The sequence below is a fragment of the Pagrus pagrus genome, assembly GCF_965226575.1.
Source record: "Pagrus pagrus genome assembly, chromosome: 13".
NCBI classification, from domain to species: Eukaryota; Metazoa; Chordata; class Actinopteri; order Spariformes; family Sparidae; genus Pagrus; species Pagrus pagrus.
The window spans coordinates 24746974-24764970 of NC_140197.1; the positions used below are offsets into that span (position 1 = coordinate 24746974).

The 17997-nt window shown below is 41.7% G+C and overlaps 2 protein-coding genes across 2 annotated transcripts; one reads left to right on the forward strand and one right to left on the reverse strand.

The window, feature by feature from the left end:
* Window positions 1-518: 518 nt before the first annotated feature.
* arf2a (ARF GTPase 2a) lies at window positions 519-8786 on the reverse strand. Its single transcript, XM_084372004.1, has 5 exons — window positions 8679-8786; window positions 4708-4862; window positions 4481-4591; window positions 4242-4366; window positions 519-2845 (listed from the first exon to the last, which is right to left on the reverse strand). The coding sequence occupies exons 2-5, from the start codon at window positions 4850-4852 to the stop codon at window positions 2684-2686; spliced, it is 543 nt and encodes a 180-aa protein (XP_084228130.1). The 5' UTR covers window positions 4853-4862; window positions 8679-8786; the 3' UTR covers window positions 519-2683.
* A 2071-nt stretch (window positions 8787-10857) lies between these two features.
* wnt9b (wingless-type MMTV integration site family, member 9B) lies at window positions 10858-17764 on the forward strand. The gene is made up of 4 exons (XM_084372274.1): window positions 10858-11015; window positions 11511-11764; window positions 13587-13852; window positions 15213-17764. The coding sequence occupies exons 1-4, from the start codon at window positions 10930-10932 to the stop codon at window positions 15672-15674; spliced, it is 1068 nt and encodes a 355-aa protein (XP_084228400.1). The 5' UTR covers window positions 10858-10929; the 3' UTR covers window positions 15675-17764.
* The last annotated feature ends 233 nt before the right edge of the window (window positions 17765-17997 follow it).

A 17997-nucleotide genomic window follows, 5' to 3' on the forward strand; every position in this document is an offset into this window, starting at 1 on the left:
TAATATCAATTAATATGGTAATGCGGTCAACGTTTTTTTAATAACAAACTGTTAACAAAACAATATAAAGTCCTACACTATGTAATACATACTAAAGATTCAGGATTAAATGCTACCTAAACTGAATGTAAACATAAACCATAAAAAGGGTGAATACGATATGGTAAAATAATAATTCCGAGTGCTATATTGTAGGCAACGAAGATGATGTGACGTTTGTCGGCGTCTACACCAAACAAATGTTTTCTTACATCAGAACAACATTTGTAAGCAAGGACATCTCTGCAGCGCTTCATTATAATGATGCTTTGTCACACATTCTACCTTAATAAAGAAAAATTGCAGCTTCTTGCAATTTGGATATTGCATTTAGCTATACTGCGATTTTAGTTATATTTTGATTAATTGAGCAGCCTGAACTGTAAAGGAATTCAAAGGATTACATTCATCACTGAGCACAGACATTCATTTCTCATATGACTACATTTCATGTTAATGAAAAGGCAGTGAAGGGGATGTACAATAGAGATCTCTTTATTATAGTGCATTTATCAGATGTTACAAGATGAGTTTAAAAAAGCGCAAAAGGTAATCAAGAAATACATATGCACATACCTTGTCATTTGTACAGAAACGATCTTGAAAATTAAAGCTTCACATCTGAACAAGGGTAGGTGGATGTCAAGTTAAAATACATTTTCTTACAGATTATATACACATTTGTAATTCTTGCGGCATACCAGATCATGTCACTTATCCTATGAACTCTACAGATGTTTACCTAACAGACAAAGGACAAAGAAAGCCCAAAAGAAGAGTCAATCAGTTACTCAAACTTTTCAAGAAAACACCTAAATGTCCAGTTGTAGAAACAAAAAAAGGGGAAATTAATATTCCTTTAGAGGTCAGTGTGATAGTATGACCTTAGAGTCATGTTCATTCAGTCAGGACTGTGCACAGTTCAAGATGATAGAAGAGCCTTGGGTGAATGGATATGTTGGAAATGGTCTTGTTACTGGGTTAACTGGTGCAGCATTCATACTTGCACACTTAAACTGCTGGTTTAGAGCAATATGAAAGGTTATTGTTGAAGTTCTTTGCAAAGGCTGATGGATAAACTGCAGTCTTCACATAGGCCTGTGTTGTTCAAGCTGATGAGGTTGTGCAAATGGCATCAGAGGGCGATGTCAATAACCCCAGGGGAAGTGCCCGAGCTACATGTAGGAACGATACCATAAAGCCTGAAGCATAGAGGAAGCATTTACAGTGCCGATTCTTACAGCAGGCCAGCGCAAACACTTCCAGTTCAACTGTACCGTCTATCACAACGCTGACGATTTGTTCAAGAGCACGTGTGTCCTCACATGAACAAAAGGAGGAGGGCAAATCTAGAACTGAACACAACGAGCCCTTTCTGAATCCAACCAATTGGTCCCGAGAGCATTTTACTCAAAAGACTGCACACCTGGCACGTCAGCTTGCGCTTAAATAAACCAGGTCAAGTACATTAACAGTAACGTAAAAAAAACAACAACAAAAAACAGACCCTTACTGAAAGAACAACATACAAGAGAGAAAAAGACTATTAGTAATTAAAAAGCCAGAGTGGGAGCAACTCTAAAAAGGCCTCACTGTTCTAGTGGACTGAATGTAGCTGAAACCCACACATCCACCAATAGTGCCACACTTGACAGACCTCCACATGATTTTAACATGAAACATTTATTGCCTTTTATAGACCCAGACATGACAGATATTTTAATCTCCATGAAAATAAATATCAGTCAAAACCATGATGGGAGGAAACTTATCTACAGGAACCGCTTCTGAATACAATACAATGACCATTAACAGGAAGATTTAACGGGGCACTATGTAGTTTCGGACAACAAAAATTCAAACTCAGAATATTTACAATATTGATGATGCACACTCAGAAATATTTAATTTTTTCCATTTTCTGAATAAACAATGTAAGCTTTTCTCACAGGAAAATAAGGTACCCACAACACTGTTTGAAGCTAGAAAGGTGGCAGGGTCCACCAAATATAAACAAAGTAAAACAGTATGAGAATGTGTTGTTGGTCTGTTTATTCAGTGATGAAAACAAATAGTTTTTTTTATTTAGGCATAAAAAAAAAAATCAGTCGATGTGCTTCGGATTAAAAATGTTTCCCTAAAACTACATAGTGCACCTTTAAACTAAGAATCTGAAAAGTTGAACTGTTGAGAGAAATTGAAGCAGTCGTCACCAAAAGTCATAATTTTCAAATGAATGTGAACTGCTCTGGGATGTCAGGTATTTTATTGTATCAAACATGACACGGTTACACTGCGTGGCTTCTCAGAGTGAATTAACTGTTGTCAACAAGGCCTTAATGTCACTAGCAGATGTATAAACTGAATTAGTGGCTGTTGAGACCAGTGCCTTTGGATGTGCTGAGAGTTAACTGTTTTCAAGGCACAGCAGGGCTGCTCCCACTCAGCTCTCACACATATTCATTCATCCTAAAATAGTCATTCAAACACACCCACACAGAACACAGAGATGCTGGGAAGCACTGGCCAACAAGTCCAACGCTCCAGATGAAAGAGAAGAAAGTAGAGGAGAGTCAAACCAGGACCAGTGCTGCCTCCCATCACACTGCAGACAGAGATGACAGACAGGAGGTAGAGTGATGGATCATTTTTGGTTCTTAAGCTGGTTTGAAAGCCAGTCTAGACCCTCGTAGAGACCATCTCCACTAGTAGCACACGTGGCCTGGATATACCAGTGGCGGTTTCGCAGGGAGTGCAGGCCAAGCTTGTCTGTGATCTCCGCTGCATTCATGGCATTAGGCAGGTCCTGAAAGAGCAGAAAACACAACACTTAATTGAAACAATAATTGCTCATTTTCAAACAGCTCTGTATTAGGCCTGGGCGATATGGCTGAAAAGTATATCACAACAGTAAAGTAAATTTCGGTCGTTATCATTTTTAATGACCTGTGCTTCTTTCATCATTTTCCAAGACCAGGCGAATTTGGTTGAGTTTAATTCAACCATTTTATCAGGACACACTGGTAATATTCTCTGTCATACCGCGGAGCTGACCTGTCCTTTTTTTTTTTCACCATTTCCTTTCCGTCAGCACTCATTTGGTTGTTAAAGAATCAGCCAGTGGTAGAGCTAGTATGGCAGATTGTGAGCCGTGGTTGTCCCGATGGTCACACCAACCACTTTGACTTTTTGTAACTGCAGCGTCTCTGGGCTCGTAGGTAGAGCTAACAGGCTGGGTGGCAGAGCAGCAGCAGCCTGCCCTGCGGACAGTAACAAGCCCAGTGAGACTCCTCCAGTGAGGAGCAGCTTGGAGGATGAGTGACCCCGATAGGAGCAGCAGATGTCCAGGACAGAGGCCAACAAGGTCAGTGTGTGTGCTGGCCTAGCTGTGGTTCAAAGTCTGCCATATCAGACCGCAGACATTACCAGAATTACTGTGTGAGTTAACCGTTTGATTAAAGAATAGAGAACGGAACCCACGAAGCAAACAGTTTACAGGCAGAGAAGGGCTGGTTTTGTAAGAACTGCTGTGGGCTCTGTAATAAAGCCTCACTCAATGCTCTTCTGTTGTTTCTGATTCATGTGTCAAGCCGGGCAGGAAGTCAAACAAAGCAACAACGAGAAATCCTGTCGATTTTCAAAATGAAACACTTTTCAAAAAATACTATTTTCGATAATTAAACACCCCGATTGACAGAAAACTACTCATTGCCATGAAGTGGACATACATTTACAGTCGTCAGGAAAACATGGCGTTGTGATTTTATGCGGTCATTTACTTTCCTATGGTGAAAAACAGCTCCAAGTGTGACTACAGAACAGCTGACGAGCAGAGCCGTTTGCCGACCGGCGCGGAGAAATTCGTGTCTGGTGTGAACAGAAGCGCCGTGGCAAATTCTCGCGCGGCGCTTCGGCGTCCTGTCTGAACCTAGCGTCAATCAGACCCACATTTTCCAGGAGCTAGCAGAAAACTATTAAGTTTATAAGATTTATTTATTGAGTATTTGCGGACTGAACCTTTCGGTGACAAGCCCATTTCTCTAATCTTTATGACGCAGCTGCCTCTGCCATCTTTGTTTCTTTAGTAGAGTGCCAAACCACTGTTCATACATCAATGGTCAAGTGATGGAGACCAAGTTCTCCAACTAACGGGGCTTGTTTCATTTATTCTTTTTTTTTTGACAACAGTGACTCAAACTCACCTGTTTGTTGGCAAACACAAGCAGCACGGCATCCCTCAGCTCATCCTCAGCCAGCATTCTCATCAGCTCTTCCCTTGCTTCACCAACTCGCTCTCTGTCATTACTGTCCACGACAAAGATGAGGCCTGAAAATGGAAAAGAGGTGAGGATTGTACGAAAGAAAATAAATTAGCCCAAAATTGAGCTAAAGCTTGAAGAACAGACTTGAAGAGCTCTAGAATCATCAAGAAGACTCTCACCTTGTGTGTTTTGGAAGTAATGCCTCCAGAGTGGCCTGATCTTGTCCTGACCACCGACATCCCACACTGTAAAACTGATGTTCTTGTATTCTACCGTCTCAACATTAAAACCTGCAGATGAAAGGGAAAATAAAGAGATGAAGAGTGGTTGCACTGCATGGTCTCTTGTTTCCAGTCACTTAGGTGTAAGCTATGAATTTGTCATTAAGATGCAGGAGAGGACTCACCAATGGTAGGGATTGTGGTAACAATTTCTCCCAGTTTGAGCTTGTACAGGATGGTGGTCTTTCCAGCTGCATCAAGTCCTACCATCAGGATCCTCATTTCTTTCTTTCCAAAGAGACTTTTAAATATGCTTTGAAAAGCCCCCATCTTGGCTCACCTGCAGAAAGACAAGAAATATTAAGTGCTAGGGTACCTAAAAGTGTGGATACCATACGAAGACAGAGAGATAATCAAAGTGGTAATTTTCCAACTTTGGAAGCTCATGTCATGTCATGAAAGGCCCAAACCAAAATCAAAAAATTGTGGCGATGAAAGCTGACTGTGACGTTGCCTGTGTCTCAGCTGAACAACACAACACACCGCAAAGACTACAGCTGACGGCCGACTGCGTGAGAGGAAATAACTATATACCACCAGTGATAGGAGTCCTATTTGTTATTCAAAAAGGGAATCTGAAAATACTGCAGATATATAAACCCATTTTATGATACAGCAGCATCCCCCATATTCATAGAGTTGTTCAACGGCCAACTGTGGGTTTTCCTCCACCTACCACCTGCTTACACCCTGTTACAATCGTTTTAAGTCTTTTACACAATGTTTGTTGACAACTACAGACAGCGTGCCTCAGCTTGTTCTGCTCAGCTGTGTGTTAAATGCACAGGCTAAGAGTGTAACTGGGATTAGCACCATTAAGTAAAAGAGAGCACATTCCTCCAGTTTAGAAAAGGCGCAAATGAGGAACTTGGATGACAACATGCCTTCTGGCTGTGTTGGATTCTGGACAGCTGCATCTATTGTCAGTGAAGAAATTGCTATCACTGGCTAGTGTGTGACAGATTTGTGCCTACATGATTGTTGGCTGACATGCAAAAGGTCCAGTCTAGGAAAAAAGCCTGTTTGTTTCTGTTCTGGGGGGTGGACACGAAAACTAGCATTTCACCAATTATGTTTTGAGTTAAACTGTAGATGTATAGTAAATACTTACAGTACATCACAATCTACTGTAGGGCTGCACTTTTAATAAACTGAGAAAATAATTCAGATCAATTAATTAAAATGTGCAGGTTATAAAGGGTCACGATTTATCCGAACTGAAGTGGATGTCTCTTAAACTTTTTTGTTGGACCAACAGTCCAAAACCCAAAGATATTCAGTGATATCTGCTATGTGTTGTCCACCTCAGCCTGCTGCTCTCCATATTGACAGCTGGCTCTACAGTGCAACACTTCACTGCATGATGAGCGAGTGAACATTTGAGTGTGTGAATGTAAAAACTGATTGGCGATTATTATCAATCGACTAATTGTTGCAGCTCCATTATGCAATATTTCAAAATAACTTCTGACACTACAGTATGTACTCATGACCAGCAGCTGAGGCTGATCATATGTCAGCCACATTTCAAGCTCTCCAATCCAATCTTACAAGGACGTTTACTGAAACTACCCAATAAACGCACACCATTATAGAGGGTGAAGAAATGAATGCAGACTGGTTCAACCTGATTATTTTATGTGCACACAGCACCAGCAAGTTAACAAGCAAAAACCTTATTCGCGCCTGATTTCTTAACATTACAACATTTCCTCACGAGCATACATAGCAGGTAAAACAGTGTGGTAATACCACCAAACTTGTGCAACTGCCTCAACTGCCTCACCTGACTCCACCTGAATATCTGCATGCAACAGTACTCTCTCACGGTCACGTTAGTGTATCAGAATGCAATGTGGTTAAATGCCAAGGATTGATTAACAGGGAGGCTCAGAGTACATGGAGGGGCTACTACTAACTTTATCCTCGGCTTTTATGATGCATCTATGCTTTGGTTTAACATAACAAAGACAGAGTAGATCATGTTGAGAAGAACATTATTTTTAATGACACTGTAAATGTGCCAAATAAAAGTTCACCTTGACCTACATTTAAAAAAAACAGACTAAAGACAGGAACACCTTAAAGACAACATTAATCATTTCGGTGCAACACATTTAACAAAGACCTGGCTTGTTTATCCAGGTGACAGCATGACAAAGCATGCAAACAACTTTGCTTCTGCTCTCCCCATTATGTTTTCAGTAATCCAAACATCCCAAACACACAGATGTGGGAGGTAATTAGCTAAAGCATAATCAAGTATACAAACAATACGATATTAGGATTTGCTAACTGAGTTTTAATTTGGTAAAGTAAATATAAAAGGTGTCTGGTCCTGTCTGTGTCATTTAGGATTCTGCAGGCTGTGAAGGCTGATGACTATAAACTACAGTCCTGTGATGTAGCACAGCCAATTATGAGTCAGCTGAGGCAAACTGTCAAATACAATGACAGATAGAATGAGAGGCTGATATTGCCACATCTTTCTTAAAAAATACACAATAGGGTCATTTATAGACAAAAAATGAAAAACAGTTGTGCAGCCTTGACACGTGCCAGGTAACACAATCGAGAGCTTAAGTTATGCCCCTTCCGGTGGACCACCATGGGACATTATTTCGGAAAAAATATGTATGGTTGTGAATGGAGAGGGACAAATAAAGTTCTGCTCCTGCTTGAATTGTTCAATGAATTACACACAAGATGTTTGATCATTTAAAAGGTAATTTTTCAACTTGAGAAAGTCACAGTTTGTCATAAAACAGTCTTATGTAATATAAGACTGTGAAAATAGATAATTCTAATCATACAAACCCAAATGTTGCGTTAGTGCTGTCATCTCATTGAACAGTCAACAAAACCCTTAACCTTAACCTTCTAGAGCTCCTCTGTATATTAACCTGCTTGATGGACTGATTAATTCTCCTCTCACATAACTGCAGTTGTCAATATGACCAGATTTATTGTAAGTTTCACATATGCTAATACTTTTCTTTGGGAATATATACATCATCAGACTTTTTTTCCCACCAGCATTAACATTTAACATAATTTCTGAAATATTCAAATCCTCAATCAGTCATTTAGGGTTGGGTGTGTCTTACACGCATGAGGACGTGCTATTAAACAGTCCCTTCTTTGAGTAAACATGAATGACAGGTTCTTGTTAACGCAATAAGATTAAGGAAGTAGTCATCGAGGTTTTTGGATAGTACTACAGAATAAGTATTCACAGTCTGAGACCATTCAAAACCTTAGTCAAACATAGGGCGCAATATAAAATGTAACGTGTCTTTATTGACTATTAACTGAGAAATGACACCTATAGTTACAGCACATATATGGATTAAAAAGGGCATCATCTGTTTTGCATTGCTAAAATTGATCATTTTGAATACTTAAGGTCGGTCACTTGAATCCCCCGCGATCAAAACAAAATGCTAGCATCGACATCTTTACCATCGTCTTAATGAAGTTACACATTTGTTGACACTAACGGACTTTGAATGAAGTGTACGTGTTCCGATATCCCTTAACAGTTACGGTGAATTAGTCTGTGGTTGGGTAATTAAGTACATCTAAACTCTCATTGTTAGTGAGATGACATAAGCTATAGTGCTAATAATCTATAAAGTTTTAGGTTGCTTGCCACAGAGCAGGAAGAGGAGCTGGCGTTAGCCCCGTGCCCAAATGGATACTCGTTAATGTTAGCTAACGTTTCCTCCTAGCCTAGCTAGCTAGATCTTTTAGGAACCAAAGATGAACGTTGAGATTAACCAAAACAACGCACAGTAGCGAGACCCCGTACGCACAAAGATGACACTGTCTGATAATTTCCCTGACTATTATTTAATATGAGTTTATACTTGGAAGTAAAATGTCAAAAACTTCCTCATCACAGTCGTGCTAAAGTTAAAATTGCTAAGGAAACCGCTAACCAACTGTCCCAGGTGTCCGGCTTCAAGCCACCACAACTCAGAGGGAAGTGTAACTATAAAGAAACCAAAAGGCTCTTTCGCTCCATCCTTATTTAAATTAAATTAATATATATGACACCATTATATTAAATGTTTCCAAATAATAATTTAGATACCTTTTACTATTGCTTCTCGATCCTTCGCCGCTGGTCCTGTTCAACAACAAAATGGCGTTTTCCGGCTTCGTCGTCGTCTTCTTCTTCGTCATCACAAGCGTCCGTTTCTTCTTCGTGGCATTTCAATGACGTTGGCGGACGTCGAAATGGTGCTATAGCGACACCACAGGGAATGAAGCGAGCTTGCAATAGTCTGTATTGTAAAAGGGTCCAACTAGAGTACAAGGGGTACAGCAAGGGTCACACTAGAGTAAAAATAAAGATATTGTGTTAAATTATTACTTTATTATTACTTTAAAAGTTAATTAAAAAGTCTGATGCCAGTCTAACCAGTGTGACCGACAGCTTGTTGTACGAGTACATCCTGTCAGTGGGAAATATCACTGAAGCTTTGGGTCATTCAAATAACCAGTGTGACTACATTCTGACATATTTTAATAACATAAGCCAATGCAAACCAATGTGTCATTTAATATATTTTTTAATGTAATGTGTTAGAAATACCAAACATCTGTAACTATGACGGCAACTGATTTGTATCTGGGACCAGAATTAGACCTGAGGCAGGCAGCTGCTTTTAGGACTTCATCCGACTCATGGTGACTAAAGCTGCAGCGATCAGTCGATACATCAATTAGTCGATCGTTTTGAAAATTAATCAGCAGCTATTTTGATAATTAATCATTTAAGCCATGTTCCAGGCGAAAACTGCCAAATACTCTCTGGTCCTAGTTTCATGATTGTGAGGATTCGCTGCAAGAAATTTGAGGACGTCACATCTGACTTTCTGTTGATAATTTTATTTAACTTTGACTGTTTTCAATTAAAATTCTTACATATTGCACCTTTAAGGCGAGTCAAGTCCCAAAAAGAGTTGAGAAGTTTATAAAAGCGTATTTATTTCTTAATTTCATCTCAATAAAAAAACAATCCCTTAATTTATTTTCTGTTGAGAAAAAAAAAACAGTGACTTGAGTCCACTCGTGCCCAAGTCCAAATCTCTGGCCTTTCCAAAGTTTAACTCCATGTTCCCAGATTGAGTTTCTATATTGAATCCACTAGATGGGGCTCCGTGGTTGGCTTTCCTCTAAATGAAGGTTGACAGAGCATGGAGTGTAGTTTGATTGGAAGAACAGACCATAAGGCCTTTAATAACACACTGCATGTTAGTGTCCTTTAATCTCCGACTTCATGAATCATTTATTTCTCATCCATAAGGTTCTCTTGAATGCAGAAGGCTTTAATTTGTTCTTCAAAGTTGATGGATTTATGCTGCCTATCACAATGATTATAACTAGAATGGGGAGATTCTCTTTTTACCTCCGCCAAGGAGTTTATGTTTTCACCTGTGTCCATCTGTTGGTTGGTTGGTTGGTTTGTCAGCAGGATTACACAAAAACTACTGAACAGATTTCCAAGAAACTTGGATGGAGGATGGGTCTCGGCCCAGAATAGACCCAATTAACTTTTAGTGCCGGAACATTTTTGTTAATTTCTCAGGGAATAATGCATGGATCTTGATGAAAAAAAATCAGCGATATTCAAGTGACTGGTATCTATGACTGAGCACAATTTCATGTGGATAAAGGGGAGCATTGGGTCTTAGTGGAGGTATGCGCTCTACTGAGTGCCACTGTAGTTTTGAATTTTTCTTCCCCACGGTCAGGGATGCAACCTGTTGCTCAAGGACACTTCAGAGTGGAAGTTTGCTGCCATTCTGGGTTAAACTTGAGGTCTTGTGGAGGGTCACCACCACCACCATGTTGCTTTTAAAGATGCTGGGTGTCATTTGTCAGGAATGCTGATCGGAATGTTAGAAAATCAGTGGCTACATAAGGAGTCGAGACAGACCAAATAAAATGGGCTCAGTCTGATGTTTTGATTCCAGCCCATAACCAGGATGACGGCACACCTGGACATACAGTGATGGGCACCCAGGTGTATTATAGATGTCTATATCACAGCAGGTAAACCCAGTCATTTTGCAGCTCTGACTACCTGGGTGGCGTTCCAGTGGGAGGGAACATACAGTAACAATATTGGAGAATCCAATGAGGGTGCAGTGAGATGATGCCCCCCCTCCCCTCCCTTCCTCCTGTCCCAAAGGGCCCTGCCTCCCAGCTGGGCCTGGCTGCACCAGATTGAAAGTCTGTGTGCATGTGGGGCCCCTTAAAGAGGTGCGCCGACCAGACGGCACGGACTTTCTCCGTAGAAGAATCAGCGAGATGAAGAGCAGCGCCAACCCGGCACCATGCGCTCCAGGCTCCCGCGGACCGCCTGCCTACTGCGACTCATCGCGCTCTGCATCCTCCTCTCGCACTCTGCAGCTTATTTTGGGTCAGCAGATTTTATTTTTTACTTCTCTCCAACTCATTTATTGATTGCGTTTGTTGCTTTAATCCTCGGAAGGGATCATAACAATAAGCTTTACAAACTTTAGCCAAATTACGCACGCGTAATTGTGCACAAACTATTGCGACAAATCGTTATTGTGCTGTTCGAAACTTCTATACTTTCTGCAATTTGTCATGCTAATTTTGTTGCGACATCATCAGTGGTAATTAAATGTGTATCTCAAACTAATTCATCTGAATTATTTGGGCATTTTTACGCGTTTTTCCTTGTTTTAGTTTTTCCTGTATGCATATTTTCATTTTTCACTGTATTGGCATTAATCAGGAGAATTAAGACAAAACACCAATTTTTGTTAAATCCACTGACGGATAAATGAACATTTCCAGGTGGAAAGACTGAGTAAATAACGCAAAAACAAACCACAACACACAAGTTAAAAACGCAACTTTATAATGTGTTTCCTCTCTGCTCTCCAAGGCTGACAGGTCGGGAGCCCTTGGTGTTTTTACCGGGACCGTTCTCCAATGAGCCTCCGACAGGAAAGGCCCACCTTAAGCAGTGCGAGCAGATGACTCTGACCAGGCGGCAGAAGAGGCTGTGTCGCAGGGAACCTGGTTTGGCCGAGACGCTGCGGGAGTCGGTGCGCCTCAGCCTGCTGGAGTGTCGCTATCAGTTCAGGAATGAGCGCTGGAACTGCAGTCTGGACGGCCGAGGGAGCCTTCTGAAGAGAGGTAGGTCGACCATCCAGCCTGTAACTTCTTAGCACTTTGTTGGGTGCTTGGTTCTGACCTGAGAACATCAAGTTACGCACTCTATCTTATCTTTGTTTTTAACCTGAGACAGGTGCACAGCATAACACTCATCTCTGTGATATGCAGTTTGTTATGAATAAAAGCGTCTGTCAAGATAAGGTGTCTCTGGGCAAGACACCAAGATGGGATGCTGAACAACATCAATTTATCTTGAAACCAAGTGATTATCTACAGCAGGAGGAGTGAAAGTGGAGACATTTGTTTGTTGAAATTGTGCATCCCTAGTTTGGAGGCAGGGATAAAACATGATTTCTTTCCAACTTTTATAAAATATTGACAGTTTTTATTATAGGCTTGACACACAAGCCGAATTCAAATATATATTTTCCTTAAAAAATCATGTTAATGATAATCGTTTTTGGACTGTACATGTCTGTGTATGATCATAAACTTTAAAGGCGCACTATGTAGTTTGGGAGAAGAAATTTTAATCAGAAGAGAAAGATTTTTTTTATATAGCTTAATAAACTAAATAAACAAACTCTCTTTGTTTTCATGACTGAATAAACAAACTGACCTTAAAGGACAACACAGTTTCATACTGTTTTACTTTGTTTTCCTCTGAGAACAGCTTGTTCATTCAGTTTTGGAAAAAATTAATATTTCTGAGTTTGTATTATTGCCTCATTCATATGTTAATATTAAAATTCTGTTTGAATTTCTTCTCCCAAACTACACAGTGCCCCTTTAAGATGTTCTGCCCAGTCCCTTTACTTTACAAGTTTTCAAAAGATACAACCATTGATTAGCTACACTTGAAAAAAAAAAATGTCCATACTAAATCACTAAGTCCCTTGCAGGTCTACTGTATACAGAAAACGCTTCCAGGCTTTATGCATATGGATATCAGTGTGTGGGAGAACATGAACAGGTCAGCATGGAGGTAATGAGGGAGTAGAGAGCCCAGAAATGTGGTGCGGTGGTGGAGAGCGCTCGAGCCCTGTGGTTATTTTTATCTGGGGAAAGCGCCCATTCCCAGAGGAAAAGGGTGGCTTGATTGCCCACTTTCATCTGGGAAAATCCTTCCTAGTCAAAATAATAATTAATTGGATCAAAATATACCCTGGGTGAAGCAAATAACAGTGTGTGACCAAGAAGAAAAGGTCAGGAGAGGAATGATGACACGAGAAAACGTGCAGAATAATGCTGAGGTTGTGTTAAACCATGACAACGTAGTGAGCTCTTTGTAAACATTATGGTTTTAAAGGATTACTCAGACGCACAAAGGACAGTTTGGTGATTGCAAACTATCAATTAATCCCTTAAGTTATAAGTAGTTTGTACTCAGAACACATGTTTTTAATGCCACTAACAGGTCTTGCATTCAAAGCTCTTTAAAGGGGCACTACGTAGTTTTGGAGAAGAAATTCTAACACCGAATTTTAATATTTACAATATTAATGAGGGAATAATACAAACTCAGAAATATTTATTTTTTTCCATAGCTGAATAAACAAGCTGCTCTCAAAGGAAGACACTGTTGGAAGCTAGAAAGGTGGCAGGGTCCGCCAAATATAAACAAAGTAAAACAGTATGAAATTGTGTTGCTCTTTAAGGTCAGTTTGTTTATTCAGTCATGAAAACAAAGAGTTTGTTTATTTAGTTTGTTTAGGCAGAAAAAAAATGAAGCTTTTTCTCTTCTGGTTAAAATGTCTTCCCCAAAACTACATACTGCTCCTTTAAATTCGTCCTTGACAAAAACAAACTGATGTACATTTTAATCTCTCTCCATCTATCCCAGCATTCAAGGAGACGGCCTTCCTGCTGGCGGTGTCCTCTGCGGCGCTGACCCATGCGCTCGCCAAAGCGTGCAGCTCAGGCCGCATGGAGAGGTGCACGTGCGACGACTCCCCCGGCATCCAGCATCGAGAAGCGTGGCAGTGGGGGGTCTGCGGCGACAACCTGAAATACAGCACCAAGTTTCTCAAGAAGTTCCTCGGCCAGAAGAGGGTCAGCAAGGACCTGAGGGCTCAGGTCGACACCCACAACATCAACGTCGGAATTCGGGTGAGTGTGAACGAACAGACCCAAAAGGAGTGGAGCAGAAATGTGACATTGAATGTAAAGAGTTGCCTCCCAAGCCCGAGGCGTCAAAAACATCCTTTACCTGAGCTCAATTAGTTGGGCTGCAATTTTACACGACAATTATACCTCTGCCACACTCCTGCGCCATCAGACGATACAGAATCGTAATCCTCACAGTGCCAGCCAGACAAACGCCCCCTTATTTGCTGCCGTCGTTGGCCTTGGCGGATAACACAGAGGCAGAGGGTGAGGCAGTGCAGCAGGGAGACAAGACGGCTGTGGGATCGTTGGAGCCAGGTGTTCTCAGGCATGATAAAGCTTGCTGTGCGGGCCTACAGAAAATTAAAGGTCTCACGTCGGAGAGAACGATTATAACCGTGGCCTCTTTTTAATATACGAGCGAGCATTTTTTTCCACTTACTGGATCGCTGTGCTCTTCATAAATCCACCTAATGTTCATAACCGTCACTGTGGAGCTCCGAAATAGCAGGCCCCAGGGTCCTGGAGCTCACACCTAGATTGAGCCAGAGATGGTGGAGACAGCGAGAAAAAAACCCAACAGGAAGAAGTGAGGGCCTTATCTCATCTTTGTTGAGTTAAATGTTTTCCTCACTTTACACCAAGAAGAGACCACGAGACGGTTCACAAAAACATGAAGTGGTCAGACCCCCCCCTCGTCTCTCAGTAATGGTGCTCTGAAGCCCCCCGAGGGGTTCATACCTGCAAAGGGAGGAACTTAGCAGAACTTTTCAACCCACAGGTCCCCTCTGGCTCCGTCTGTGTGACCTGTCTCTGGCCCCCGCCAAGACAGCAGCTCTCAGGCTGAGTGATCGCGCCCTCGTCGCTGACCATCGAGCTCAGTGAACTATTAACCTATCACAAACAAAACGCTGCTACATATTTTTTGGCACTTCTTTGCGCAGAAATTCTTATCAATGTTTTCCATGAGCAGGCATGTACAAAGAACAGGGTGGAGAGATTCCACTGTCTGCACTGTTTGTCACCTCCGCCTCAGGCTTTCGGAAAGGAGCAGACAGAGCTAGTTTCAACACATTGAGCAAAAAAAAAAAAAAAAAGAAAAAAAAATTGCAAGCGCTGTCAAAGTGAGAAATGTGAGGTAAATGAAAAACGACATGCTGAACAGTCCCCGCCAATCCATTATGTCAAAATTTTTGACTGAGGTGAGCTAAAGGCACCCTCTCTGCAGACCACTACCCACCCTGCAGGAAACTGTCTCACCCTGTCCAGATAGACCTCCCAGATAAGAGGCCAGGTAATGAATCAAACTGGAAAGGAACTGACATGTCTCCCTTTTTTTTTCTCCTCCCTCCTCCCATCTCAGGCGGTGAAGAGCGGCCTGAAAACAACCTGCAAGTGCCACGGCGTCTCCGGCTCGTGTGCCGTACGGACTTGCTGGAAGCAGCTGTCCCCTTTCCACGACACCGGGCGGCTGCTGAAGTACCGATACGACACTGCAGTGCGAGTTCTGAGCGTCACCAACGCAGCCACTGGGGAGACAGAGCTCGCCGGCCCACGTCGACACGGCCAGAGCCTGCGCACTACTGATCTAGTCTTCCTCGAAGAGTCCCCCAGCTTCTGCAGACCCTCTCGTTACTCCCCTGGTACAGGCGGCCGGTCGTGTGCCAAAGACACCAGCTGTCAGAGTCTGTGCTGCGGACGTGGTTACAACACGGCCATGCACCTCACCAGCCTGTCCTGCCACTGCCAGGTACGCTGGTGCTGCCACGTGGAGTGTCAGACGTGTGTGAGAGAGGAGGAGGTGTACACCTGCAAAAACGCATAACAAACTACGAGATAGGAGAAATATAGGCACAGACATGACTGAACTATAAGCGCCTATAGACATTTCACTGAGGGATCCCACATCAGAGCATGCATTCACAGATCTGAACTCTGACCTGTATGTTATTCGGACCTTCACACGGCAGCCATTTTCCTCTGACGTCACGCTCAGGGTGGGAGTCTTTGTTTGGATTAAAAGTCATTAAAAGGTAGGGAATCTGATAGATCGTGATCATTTCACCCCCTCCCAAAATGATCAGCGACTGGAAGTAAGTCAAAAGTGAAAATCTGGAAGGCTATGGAGCCATATTTCAACACATTCGGTGACATTCGCTAACCTGAGCATTAAACCATCATACAGCGTGATTTCCCTCAAGATTTTCACTGTCCATCATCTTTTCAGTTGCTTGTGAAATTTGGCCATATTTCAACGTAGAACAACATAATGTGATAAGCCATTAGCTTTAGGGAGACAGCAGCTAACGTTAGCATTTAACCACCTGCTAGCAAACATTACATTACATTTAATATTTTTACACGATATGACAGGAAAGGTGTAGGCTAAATGAATTATAAAATATCAGCGCGCATCTTGGACACATTTATTTAAGCCTGGAAGTGAAACACACTGGATGCAATCAAACAGTAACGTTAGCTAGGAAGTGGTTGAATGCTGACGTTAGTGAACGGGTTATCAAATATGTTGTTTTACCTTGAAATATAGCCTCTCCAGATTTTAACTATCTACACTGATCAATTGGGAAGAGGTGAAATGATAATGATTTGTCAGATTACCGGTTTTTACTGCTCCAAACCTGGAACACACCAGCACGACAGTTGAGTTTCCCATCCTGAGCGAGATGACAGGAAAATGGCCTCCCACGCTAACATGGTCTATAAACACTTATAATATTGCTGTTTATTTGCTACTCATCACCGATTTGATATGCAGCGGCTTACTGTAGGTGAGGATGTTTTCTAACTCTGCTTCTTTCTCGCTGGATGCACTGAAACGCCGCTCTTCTGGGACGAAGGGGAAACAAGCTCTTAAAAAGAAAACTGGTACTGGACCGGATATCACCAGCAGTACGACGTCTGCAGGGGAGCTCTGACAGTGACTTTGTTGTATTTATTGTATCAGTCATCGTGTCTGTTGTACTGCTGCTTTATACTTTATCCTTCTTGTAAACAAGTGTCGCCACGGAGGCTAAAAACGGCCTTAAAAGGAATCCACCTGTCTGTCCGTCTGTCTGTCTGTCTCTCTGTCTGCTGTGTTACGGTTCATTTCTGATTATAAAGCACTTAAGTTGCTCTCGCTCCACACGATGCAAAGTGTATAATTAACCATAGAAGATAGAGGAAGTGTTCATGTTTAAATAGAATCACTGGAAGCCGCCGATATACATCATAACTAGATGCATTATTGTGCGAAGACACAAGCTGGGTTTCAGTTGCTCTTATGGAAATGTCTATGGAAAACATGCAGCCTAATGTGTGCTCAACAGAACAAAGGGAAATACCCGGGGTAATGGCAAGGGAAACACCAAACACTGTCTTTGAAAAGCAAAGAATGAAAAACACTTAATTTCTCAACATACCAGCCCTCCTCTTGTTTTCCCTCTATTTAAAGAAGCACACACTATGCTACACTTTCATGTTTAAAATTGCCTTTGAAGTGGGCTAATCGTGCTCCTTATTTCCCCCCAGATTGCTAATCAAAGAAAATCACCATGTTTAGTCTCTTAAAGAACTCTTATGTGTCCATGTGTGCGGGTCAAAAGTGCGCACCGGGACCCAAAAGGTTTATTTTATTGGCCAGTTTGAGCTTTATATATATATAATATGAATATAACTCATGTCAGGGTTCCAGCTGTATGACAACGTGGAATCGTAACTTTCTACCTCACTTCATCTTCTGGCAAATATCCGTAAGATTTATGAGCTATGCAGAGCTACAGTAAAGATCATATTTTAGATTTGTGTACAGTTCCTTTTGAATTTGGTAATATATGTCTCCATATTTCAAAAGTTTTTTTTTTTTTTCCAATCTTGCTGCATTACATTCTTATTTAAAATAAATAAGGTTAATAAATGGAAGTACGTTTGTAAGAGCTGTGTGTTTGTTGTGTCTTGTTCACTTGCCTCAGGCGGTCGACCTCAATCTTACACACACACACAGACACACACACTCCACACGCAATGGGGAAGCGAGCACGATACACCTGCCTGAAACTCCCTGCGTCTATCGAGCAAAAACCACTTCCTGTTGATTCGCCCTGCCCTCCTTTTCATCTGAAAGGACTGCGGTCTCGCTGCATCACCCT

Coding starts and splice junctions, on each gene's coding strand:
- wnt9b (XM_084372274.1), top strand. CDS start 10,930: ATGCGCTCCAGGCTCCCGCGGACCGCCTGCCTACTGCGACTCATCGCG. Junction 11,765..13,586: donor AGGGAGCCTTCTGAAGAGAG/GTAGGTCGACCA, acceptor CATCTATCCCAG/CATTCAAGGAGACGGCCTTC. Junction 13,853..15,212: donor ACATCAACGTCGGAATTCGG/GTGAGTGTGAAC, acceptor CTCCCATCTCAG/GCGGTGAAGAGCGGCCTGAA.
- arf2a (XM_084372004.1), bottom strand. CDS start 4,852: ATGGGGGCTTTTCAAAGCATATTTAAAAGTCTCTTTGGAAAGAAAGAA. Junction 4,592..4,707: donor TACCACAATCCCTACCATTG/GTGAGTCCTCTC, acceptor TTTCATCTGCAG/GTTTTAATGTTGAGACGGTA. Junction 2,846..4,241: donor TTGTGTTTGCCAACAAACAG/GTGAGTTTGAGT, acceptor CTGCTCTTTCAG/GACCTGCCTAATGCCATGAA.